Source organism: Mandrillus leucophaeus, unplaced genomic scaffold (genome assembly GCF_000951045.1).
Source record: "Mandrillus leucophaeus isolate KB7577 unplaced genomic scaffold, Mleu.le_1.0 Scaffold30, whole genome shotgun sequence".
Taxonomy (NCBI): Eukaryota; Metazoa; Chordata; class Mammalia; order Primates; family Cercopithecidae; genus Mandrillus; species Mandrillus leucophaeus.
This window is the reverse complement of record NW_012103143.1, coordinates 2638489-2649757: the sequence shown is the minus strand read 5'-3', so window position 1 is coordinate 2649757 and position 11269 is coordinate 2638489. Positions and strand designations below refer to the sequence as shown.

The window sequence follows — 11269 nt, the reverse complement described above, 5'->3', positions numbered from 1 at the left end:
GGTTTGCCGGTATTTTATTGAGGATTTTTGCATCGATGTTCATCAGGGATATTGGTCTAAAATTCTCTTTTTTTGTTGTATCTCTGCCAGGCTTTGGTATCAGGATGATGCTGGCCTCATAAAATGAGTTAGGGAGGATTCCCTCTTTTTTTATTGATTGGAATAGTTTCAGAAGGAATGGTACCAGCTCCTCTTTGTACCTTGGCAGCCAGGATATTAAATAGGAAATTTGGCAAACCTCGTAGTCCATATTAGTAAGCTAAGAATAGAAAAAAATTTATATCTACAGACTAATTTTTATACCGTGTAGTGACTCTCAAATTCTTGGATAGCTGTGCTTCATGTCACCTAGCTGCTAAGAGCTTTGTGATCCTAACAGGTGACGACTCAGACCGACACTGCGTTGTTATGAATTCCACAAGTAGGTGCCTCGATATGCCTAGATTGAAACATCAGCCTTTCCCAGTCTGACCTGATGGGTTGACTTCAGGTGTGGTATAAAACACCTACATTTTAATGTAAACATTTCAGTGTAATCAGTGAGAACTGTCATTCTGCTTTAATCACCATGAGTTCTGAAATAAAGGATTTGTCTGACATTCATTCTAAGAAATTCATTCTTATCTAAGAAACTTTCTTTAACCTGGCACAATAATAAGAAATGACCTGTAAGTACTTGATTGTTCTAAAATGCCTTATGCATGATTAGAGAAAGAATAAATGACATATTTTAGGATTGTGTTTAACAAAAGTGAGATGCTAATTCTTAAAAACTAGGCCTCTCTGTGGGGACTGCATATGATCACATTACCCTTGATCTTGAGTTAAGGAGAATATTCATTGCCAGATGATTCACTGACCTTGCCTATAACTTGAAACCAATAGCAAATCCAGATGTAGTTTCATTGGCCTTTGAAGTCCAGGGCAAAAAGACGAAGCATGACTCCCTATTTCCCCGTTGCATCCTGATTGTCTCCCTATCCAGGGACAGAAGAAATATCCTCAAGACATTGAGTTTTTCACAGCAAAGAAGCTGAGATTGGGGCTTTGGCCTCATCTCCTATAGGTCCATGCTGCATCTCTGATCTCTACAATCAGTGAGAAGGTCTTTCCTGCTCCCCTTCCTCCTGGCACATGACAAAATTCTAGTGCCTTAAGGTCTGCAGGAGGAGAGGGTTTATATAGTGTTTTCCAGTTCAATTATCATATATATAATCATACCCCCCCCCACTCGCGTCTCCTTTGTTACACTGTGCACATATTAAACATCACCATAAAGTATGTGCATCCTGTTGCCTGCGTCTGAGTTTCCTCACTCAAAGGATGCCTAGGCCTGGAGAAGGAAAAGTGTTCAGGTGCTTCAGGAGAGTAAGACACATTTCTCCTTCTGCTTGAACTCATGAGCACAGAGGCTTACACACCCTTAGTGTCTCAAGAATGTTTTTCACGGCACTTGTAAACCAAATAAATACCTATCAGTTCCAGTACTAAGTAGTTTAGTCTAAATAGCTTAGTAAGTATTTATATCCAACCACTTAGTAACCACTTGAAAAAAATACACATAAATCGAAAGCAGTGCCAGCTGCGGTGGCTCACACCTGTAATCCCAGCACTTTGGGAGGCTGAGGCAGGTGAATCGCTTGAGCTCAGGAGTTCAAGACAAGCCTGGGTACCATGGCAAAACCCTGTCTCTACAAGAAATACAAAAAAAATGAGCTGGGCTTGGTGGTGTGCACCTGTTGTCCCAGCTGACTGGGGGACTGAGGTGGGAGAATTGCTTGAGCCCAGAAAGTTGAGGCTGAGGCTGCAGTAAGCCAAGATCGCACTCTAGCCTGGGTGACAAAGTGAGACCCTGTCTCAAAAAAAAAAAAAAAAAAAAAAAAAAAAAAAGTGGTTCCTGTGGTATCCAATAGATGTCCCTGGGCTTTCTTTAAAACATAAAATACCAGCCTGGAATGCTTGCTCACGCCTGTAATCTCAGCACTTTGTGAGACCAGGCCGGAGGATTGCTTGAGCCCAGTAGTTCAAGACCAGTCTGGTCAATGGGGCGAGACCCTGTCTCTACAAAAAATGAAAACATTAGCCAGGCATGGTGGCACAGGCCTGTGGTCTCAGCTACTTGGGAGGCTGAGGCAGGAGAATCACTTGAGCCTGGGGTGTCAAGGCTGCAGTGAACCATGGTAGTGCCACTGCACTCCACCCTGGGCAACAGAGCGAGACCCTATCTGAAAAAAGCAAAAAAAAAAAAAAAAAGGAAAAAGAAAAGAAAAGATAAAATATCCAGTGAAGCTGGGTATATCTATAGGCCCAGCTACTTGGGAGGCTGAGACAGGAGGATTGCTTGAGCCCAGGAGTTTGAAGCCAGCCTGGGCAACATAGCAAGACCCTATCTCAAAAAAATGTTTTAATCCAGTGCTGCCTAGTGAGTTTGCTGTGGCACCGCAGGTCACCTTGGCACACAATTTGGGGACCAGAGCACTAACAATATTGTTTTAGTCTAGTAGACTATCCCTGGAAGCTCAGATCAAATAGCTTTATGACCATCTCCCCCAAAAAAGAAAAGAAAAGTGGGTGCATTAAGTAAAATACTGACTTGAAAGGTTTTAGAGAATAAAAAACGTTAATTAGGATCAAGATAAAGTGGAAATAACTTTGCACTGGATACATCCATAATAGACTTTTGCACTTTCTTTTATGTGTAAGTGGAAGAGAAATGATAGATGCTACAATTAATTTTTAATTGTCTTCCTTACAGATGTCCCTAAACCAATGACTGCTTTAGTAGGGAGATTTTTGCCAGCATCAACAAAATTAAATCTCATTACACAACAGGTGAGTCATTATTTTAATTTTAAAAATACAATTGTGCATTATTGTCTCTTAAAATTTTGATTGTTATGGTTGGAATTACTCAGGAAATATAATTTATTTTCCATTTAGAAGTCAACAGTGAAATACTTTCTAAGTGTTCAGTCCCTACCCCACTGTGTCAGACACTGTAGCCTGGAGTCAGTCTCGGACACGATTATTCTTCACCAACTTGATGAAGCCCTCTTGCCCTTTCCTGCAGCGTCCAGACCGGCATTCCACCACACTTGCTAACTTGTCCTCTGTGGCCCCACTGGCAGGATATTCCACCTCCTTGGTCCAGAACACTCCTCACCCTCCTCAGTGTTATGGAAATACTTTTTTAAAGTTTGCTTTTACCATTACACCATGATATGCATATATTACATATAAGAGGACAAATACGCTCTTTTTCTCGAGTCTTGCTATGGAGTGTCACTTCCCCAGAAGAGCATTTCCTAACTCCCCAGCACAGACCTCCAGCCATGGTCACAGTGCTGTCTCTTGCTCTGCACGGCACTCTCACTGGCTTGCATTTTGTGGTTGGTTGGTTTATCTGCATCCACCCATGAGAATGCAGGCTCCATGGAGGCAGAGGCCATGTGTGTCTCGTTCATCTCTGTAAACTGAGAATCAGCACAAAGCCTGGCCCATGTAGGGCACCCACTCACCCTTCAATAAGGACGGTCACTGATCTGTGAGCTAATTGAACCCCAGAAAACAAAACACACAACTCTACCCTCCTGCAGCTTACATTTTAGCGCAGGAGATAGACAATTAGCAAATCTAATAAAGAAGCCAATTACATCATCTGTTAGGAGAGCAGAGGAAGGGGGTTGGGGGGATGGGGATTTGATGGGGAAAAAGGCTAGCTGCAGGTTTAAAAAGGGTGATCATGGCTCCGTTGTGAAGGTGACATTTGAGCAAAGCCTTTAAAGAGATGAGGCAATGAGCCATGTGAAGCAAGCTGTGGAACATCCCAGGCGGGCCTTGGATAGGGTCATGCCTGTTGTGGTCGCAGCAAGGAGGCCACTGGGCCTGGGATAGTGTGAGCTAGGGAAGTAGGGCAGGGAAGAAGTCAAGACATTGGAAGGATTATGGCTTCCACTCTAAAGAGGGGCTGGCGGGGAGGAGGGGTCAAGGAGAAAGGTGAGCCTGTTTTGGCAATAATCTCGGGGAGAGACGATGGCTCAGATCAGGTGGTGGCAGTGCAGGTGGCAAGAAATAGCTTCTGGGGATACTTTGAAGGTTGAGTCAACAGGATTTGCTGATGGATTGGATGTAGGATGTGAGAGAAAGAGAGGAGTCAAGGATGCCCCCAAGATTTTCAGCCTGGTTGATTGGAGAGATGGAGTTTCCACCAACAGAGATGAGATGGTACAAGTTTTTCAAAGGTGTCCAGGAGTTCCATTTGGATATATTAAATTTGGGATGCCTCAGAAGATGTCGTGTAGGAGTTTAGAGTGAGGAAGGGCTAGGCAGGAGGGCTGAGATTGGGAGTCCTAGTATATAGACAGTACTGAAAGCCATGTGCATAGATGAGATCTCAAAGGGAGTGAGTGTAAATTGAGTTAGATATTTGTTGAGTTAGTGAGTAAATACTTCTCAAGTGATGTATTGGCCAAGAGAAAAGAGAGTATTATCAGTGCAGGAGGTGAGTGTAAGCCGGGATCTGGCAAGCACCAAGGTGGAGTCTGTGTTGGAACCTCATAGAACCCTCCTACCTGCTGGCCCCCTCCACGCTGCTGGCCTTCCTTTCTCTGCTGTTTCAGCCACCAGTCCAGAAGGCACACACTGCACTTGCTCTTTCACCTCTAAGACCTTGCATAAGAAACATCCGTTTGGCCACAACTTGCTGTCTCCTCACCTTCCCCCAGCTTTCCTTGACTGTTTGTTATCATCCCCATTTTGGCCCCTTATCCAGCATGGACCTCAAGGACAATTCTTTTAGCAATGCATTTGCTGCTCCCTGAGAATCCTTTGCTTCCTTGCCAGACCCCAGTTCTATATATTCTTTGGAGCGTTACCACCCAAAGTGTGGCGCATGGAGTAGAACTGTTGGGATCACCTGGGAGCTTATTAAGAAGTGCAGAACCTCAGGTTCCACCCCAGACCTGAGATTCAGACCCCCTGGATCAGATCTGCATTTTCACAAGGACCCTGGATGACTTGTGCACACAGCAGAGTCTGAGAAGCCCTTCCTCCGAGTTGACTTCCTTCACTCCAAGAGGACCAAACATTGCTGAAGAAACCTGTGGATTCCAGCATAAAGTTGCCCTGGATTTACAACCTATGGAGTACATAAGAGATTCTCTGCTTTACTTTGGGGCTAAATAAGCAAAGGGGGAAAAATGTAATTTTACCTGGTTTATGCGAATAATTGCCTCAATCCTGAGAACTATGACATCCTTTCTCCAAAAGAATGCAAAACTCTTCAGACTGACATTTGAAGACAGGGGCCTCATAATTAGGTGTCCAGGTGAGAGCAAAAGAGACACCCGTCTCAGGGCCTTGTGAGCACTCCCTTCTGTGTACGAGCAAGAGGAGAGCAGGAAGGGGCTTCCTGGGAAGAAGCCTGGGGACTCAAGACTGATTGTAAATGAGGCCGTGGGACCCAGGGGGCTTTCTCAGTGTCTTCCAGCCCTAATGAATGGTGATGACACACAGTTTAAATCGGGCACAGAATGGAGGAAGTGCAGAGGATAAATACAACATGCATTTTGTTTTCTAAGACTATACTTTTTAAAGTTTTAAAAATAAATTTATTTAAAGATACGTTTCCATTTTTGGAGAGAGGAGGGGACAAGGATATGAGGTTTAACTGTGATATATGCACAAAATCTGAAAACCTAATTGTATCTAGTACTGTTAATTTCTTCAAGCTACTGAGTAGAAGAGAAGTAGGCCAGTGATGGCTTTGCTACCTGTTACTTTCCCTGTGAACAGCCTCCACAGGCCATGCTAATGAGTAACATAAAGAAAGATGGGACCTGGGAAAGCAAAGAATGTGGACAATGCAGAGATTATGACATTGCTTTTGAATTAGTTAAAACTGGTTACAAAATTTTTTTTTAATACATGAAAAATCATGTTTGCCAACAAGACTTCAAATGTCAAGATCTCTGTAAGAAACTTTCTAGTTTACGGAAATTTGTCATTAAATGTATTTCACAATTGATAGCCTATAAAAATGAAAAGGAGTTCCATGACAATACCCCTGGCCAGCTGAGTGACAGCTATGGACGGCCTCCAGCCCATGGAGGCCAGCCCTGCATTTTTGCACACTTCTAGGCAGGCCTCGGCACTAGAGTCTGCCCAGTGAAAGTGGATTCCTTGTGGTAATAAGACCCAGACATGATTATAAGGGATGGTGATGTAAACCTTTAGAGAAAAAGGAATCATTTTTATCTGGGGGCTGGCTGACTGGAACTTTAAAGATCCTTGCTAATTCCAAATATCCTTGCCTTTGACTTTGAACAGCTTGAGGGAGCCTTACCATCGGTAGTCAATGGGTCTGCTTTCCCCTCGGGATCAACTCTTCCAGGACCACCAAAAATAACTTCGGCTGGGTAAGGATTAGAAGCAATATGTTGTCACTCTAATGTAAGAATTTAAGAGACTTTTGGATACATTTATGATTTTCTTCTAAACTATAAAATGAGCTTCACTGCACACCTTCATGACTTCTGAGAAATGTTTTTACTGTCAGCAGTGCCACTAACAGTGTTGCTGTCTGTGTCTGGTTTCGTTGGGGTTGCAAACACTGCTGGAAAGTCTGGCCCATAGTCTGTATCTGTCCCTGTCCTCCTGTCCGCTGTCCTATGTCAGTGTTTCTGAGGCTTGTTGCCATTTATAGCTCTGTCTTCATTCCATGTTGATTCAAACTGTGCTGGCCTCTCTTTTTTGCTGTCGTCCATGTAAATAATGGCGTGGCAGCCACGTAGCGTGAACGGGGAGCTGCAGAGTGCCCTCCAGCCGCCTCTGCCCGCTGCCTTCTGTGCTGAGTTGGCTTGAGCTCTATGGCAGGTGCTAATGCATGATCTGTCTTCACATCTCCAGGTGGACATAGGCTGTGCTTATCTGGGACCTCATCTTGCTATTTCTTGCCTTGTCTTGTGTTTATAATTGCTGCTAATTAAACTAATCAGCTGGTTGAAATTGTCAGGTTAACATTTATGTATTAACAGTGGTTTGGGCAACCCTCTGCGTTCATTGAGCCCTGTAGTTGATTATGGAGATCAGCATATTCCTACCTCCAGGAGGTGTGTGTTTGTTTGTTTGTTTGTTTTCTCTTGTTTTTTGTTGTTGTTGTGGTTGTGGGTTTTTTTTTTTTTTTTTGAGACAGACTCTTGCTCTGTCACCCAGGCTAGAGTTCAGTGGCATAATCTCCACTCACAGCAACATCCGCCTCCTGGGTTCAAGCAATTCTCCTGCCTCAGCCTCCCACGTAGCTGGGACCACAGGCGCCCACCACCACAGCCGACTAATTTTTGTATTTTTTAGTAGAGACTGGATTTCACCATGTTGGCCAGGCTGGTCTTGAACTCCTGACCTCAGATGATCCGCCTGCCTCAGCCTCCCAAAGTGCTGGGATTACAGGCGTGCCTGGCCTGCCTGCAGCAGTTCTTTTGGCCCACAGTCTAAGACAAACACATACTCTGGGCCTGAGAGACAGCAGTCAAACACCTTACAGGATATAGCCCGCGGCCTCTAGTGCTTTCCAGGCTCCTGCAGAGTTCTGCCATCGGGCATGGCTTCGTGATGGCCTTGGTAAGTGTGAGGAGAGTGGTTTGGGGCTGGAATGAAAGGCTGTAAATCCGGAAACACACTGGAACCGATCCACACTATCAGCTGTCACGGTCACTGAAGGGCGTTGGTTGCTCCCTGGCACTGCTGCTTCAGCTTCTGCAGTGGCTCCTTTAGCTGTTGTAATTCTGTGCCCAGGCTGTTGACAACTTCTGCTGAGTTTGACGGAATAAGACCGTGGGCCCTGCTGCTTGCTTCACTCTCTGGGTGTGATGGATCGGTGAGGGTGCAGTTGCTATCATTGTAATTGGTCATCTCATCACGGCTGTTAACATTTCTGGACCAAACAAAAATGACTTCAGCAACTTCCAGATTCTGCTGATACATTACACAGGATGATCTAAAAGGACGCAGTTCTGAAGATACTAATTTTTCTTGTAATCTGGGGGCATCTGGTCGATAGTATTGACTCACTCTGAGCTGTATCGTGTCTAGAACATTCAAGGACATTTGATACTTCTCATACTTTAACTGTGTACTCTCCCAGTTACAGTGCCCTCTGAGGCTTCCATGTGGTGCAGCCGATGGGCATTTGTACAGAGGAGCAGTCATGAGAGAGTTTTCAGGGCAACTATTTCTCCTTTTCCCCCTTTTCATCTCCCCCTGCTCCCTATTCTCCTCCTCCTCCTTCCTCTTCTCGTCCCCTCATCCTCGTCTTTGTTCTCCTCCCCCTGCTCTTCTTCCTCTCTCCTTTTCCTCCTCCTCTATCTATACTAGATTTTTTTCAATCAATCACATGTTTTTCTTTATTTTGAAGGTTACAAAAGATTTCTCTATTGTAAATGGTGTGCCAGGAACAACATGAGATGTGTATTTGTATTTTTTATGCACATAATTACTTGATCTGATGCCTCTCCACTTAATTGGGTCTGATGGTTTTTATCTCGACATCTACAATGCTGATGATATGCTGGAATCTCTACCAATTTATTGTTAGTGGTAAGGAAGCAGTCAGAGAACATTTTGCTGGTTGTTTCATTCTGTGTGAGTTCCCAACCAAGACTCTGGCAGCCCAGTGTGGTTCAGATGTATCTAACCTAGTAGAGGCCATAGAAGCAGTTCAGCTCAGGCTGGAGGCCAGCAGGCTGAGCGTGTGAGCTGACCCGATGGTCATTTGTTAGGGTTGGGGGGTGAACTGGCTAACTTATTAACTAGCTTATCATATTAATAAAAACTCTTTAATACAAATCCGTGTCCTGACATTCTGTAGCTTTAATAATCCCATTATCAATCTGGTAATAAATGTGAATTCTGACACATTGTTGATGCTACTGGTTTTAGTAACATAATGAACATCATAATAGAGAATATTCAAGGGTCTGCTTCTCCGGCAATTTTTTTGCTAAAGATGAGGTTATCATGTTGTGGTGTAGTTTTTTTAGAAGGCTTTTCTGAGGCAGAGTTGTCCAGATCTTTTCTAACTCTTTAATTTTTAGATGGGCACTGACAGAGCAGTCTATCTGGAGCCATGGAAGTGATTTTCCACTTAGTGTCCACTGCAGTCAGAGACCCTCACTGCCCCGCACTCCGTGCTCATTCCTGATGAGTGTCTTTGCTGACGCTGTTATTTAAACTGGGCCGTCCTGTTGAGCAATAGTGAAGAAACCTTGCCGCCTTAAAAGCTGATGTCAAGTTCCACCTCCTTCAAGAGCATTTGGTTTTCACTTCTTCCGTCTATGCTGAACTATGCTGCCTCTGAGTTTCTGCAGTGTTTACAGTCGGTATAGCACAGTGTGCTGGTTGATTATTCTGAGTTTCTGTGGCGTTTACAGTCAGTATTGCACAGTGTGCTGGTGGATTATTCTCTTATGTGCTGTAATGTTTCCATTGCCTATGTCTCGTATCCCTGCTGACTTGGTGGATTCCTCCAGGACAGGCACCATGTGTTAAATAGATAGTTATCCTTGGTGTCCCCTGAAGCACTGACCATGGTCCTGGCCACGCAGTGATTTCTAGTAAATGCCTGCTGGCCTCCTCCTGCCTCTGTAGATACTCGTGGGCCTGTCACCCTCCCTCCACAGTTACAGTGGTTCCCCACTGGACTGCCTCCACAAGCCCCCACGCCACTTCCTCAAGGGAACAGTTTTTATTCCTCTGGACAGGGAGGGCCGGTCCACCCTGTGCCCCAGCTCAGGGCAGGTCTGAGAGGGCCAAGGACAAGAGCAGTGAAGTAGCTGTCAGAGCCCCCTCTGAACAGGCCCAGGTCTGACCCACAGGTGAACAGGCCAGGTGGCAGGATGGCTAGACCCGCCACCTCTAGGCACCCATGAGGGCGGAAAGCTGTAACTCTCCAATCTCTAAAGGAAAAACCAAACTAGATGAATTCTCAATTAATACAGAATTCAGCAACATCGTCTTTATCTCTAAAATGGTAGCTTTCTCCAGAAGAAGTCAAAGTTAGCAGCTTGCCCCAGTTTCATGTGCCATGAGCTGTTTCCCATGGGGAGCAGGATGGGTCACTAAACAGAGGCACAGGTGGTGAGCACAGGGGCGGCAGACCAGTCAGTCATGCACACCAGAGCAGTGAGGTGAGGGCAGGCCAAGTGAGGGGGATTTGGGGCTGACCTCAGCTCTGACAGCCAGTCAAGAGAGCTGAGCGTGCGGGCGCTCGGAGCACAGAGGACAGGGCAAAGACTTTGCCTCTCTTTAGGGCGTTTGTATTAGTTACCAACCCCTATGCTCCATGAGATGGCATGAGGCTGACAGCAAGCACGGACTGTGTGCCAGGTGCTGTTCAAGCTCTGGTAGGAAACCCAAGACTAAGATGCAGCCTTGCTCAGAAGTGGCCAGTGCGTCGCAGAGATGAGACCTGTGTACATGACTTCAAAGAGCACACTGATACAGATGCACGCCCACACTGGGTACAGGGACAGCCCTGTCACAGAATTCTAAATTAAATGCTGTATTCGTTTAGAATTCATCTAGTTTGGTTTTTGTCACATGGTGTTTTGTACACGTTCCCCTCCTTGTCACCACAGCCTATTGAACCACTTCCATTGCAAATGTTCTGAGCTCCTTGGTGAGTGTCTCTTCTGAGCAATGCTTGGGAACTTCTCCTGATGGTTTACGGTGCAGCTGCCCTCACGTTCAGCAACACCCAGAGACACATTAGAGGAGGAGTTTGTTTCTTCTCTAATGCCCCTGAAGATGACTTCTGAGCTAATCACAAAATGTAATTAGGAAGGAGTTGTAATAATCCCTTCCTAAAATGAGGAAAGTCCCCAGTGATCACATGGCACACTTAAGTGATTACTAACATGCTTTGATATTGTTAGTAATATTACAGCGTGGACTGCTTTAGCACTGGTATATCTGAAGACGAACGACGCTTTACCTATTGTTCTTTAATTTGTACTTCCTATTAGCATTCAGATTTTTTTTGGGAAAAGAGCTGTTCGGTGGGGAGAGGAGCACCAAAAAAAAAATAGAGGTTTAAACAGGTCAGGGGGTGAAGAACTCCAGGAAGACATCTTGGGAAGGGTGAAGAGCCTTAGGACCCCGCTCCGCACACACACTGACTCCCTGGAAGACATCTTGGGAAGGGAGAGCAGCCTTAGGACGCTGCTCTGCACACACCACTGACTTCCTGGAAGACATCTTGGGAAGGGAGAGCAGC

The 11269-nt window shown here is 45.2% G+C and overlaps 1 protein-coding gene across 1 annotated transcript in view; it reads left to right on the top strand.

Annotated features, from left to right (window-relative positions):
- Positions 1-11269, top strand: part of MTL5 (metallothionein-like 5, testis-specific (tesmin)) — a gene marked incomplete at its 5' end in the record, with an annotated part of 47297 nt that overhangs the window by 8837 nt on the left and 27191 nt on the right. The window contains 2 exons of the mRNA XM_011987083.1: positions 2756-2832; positions 6328-6416. Of these exons, the coding sequence (XP_011842473.1) occupies positions 2756-2832; positions 6328-6416 (166 nt within the window). The remainder of the gene's footprint in view (positions 1-2755; positions 2833-6327; positions 6417-11269) is intronic.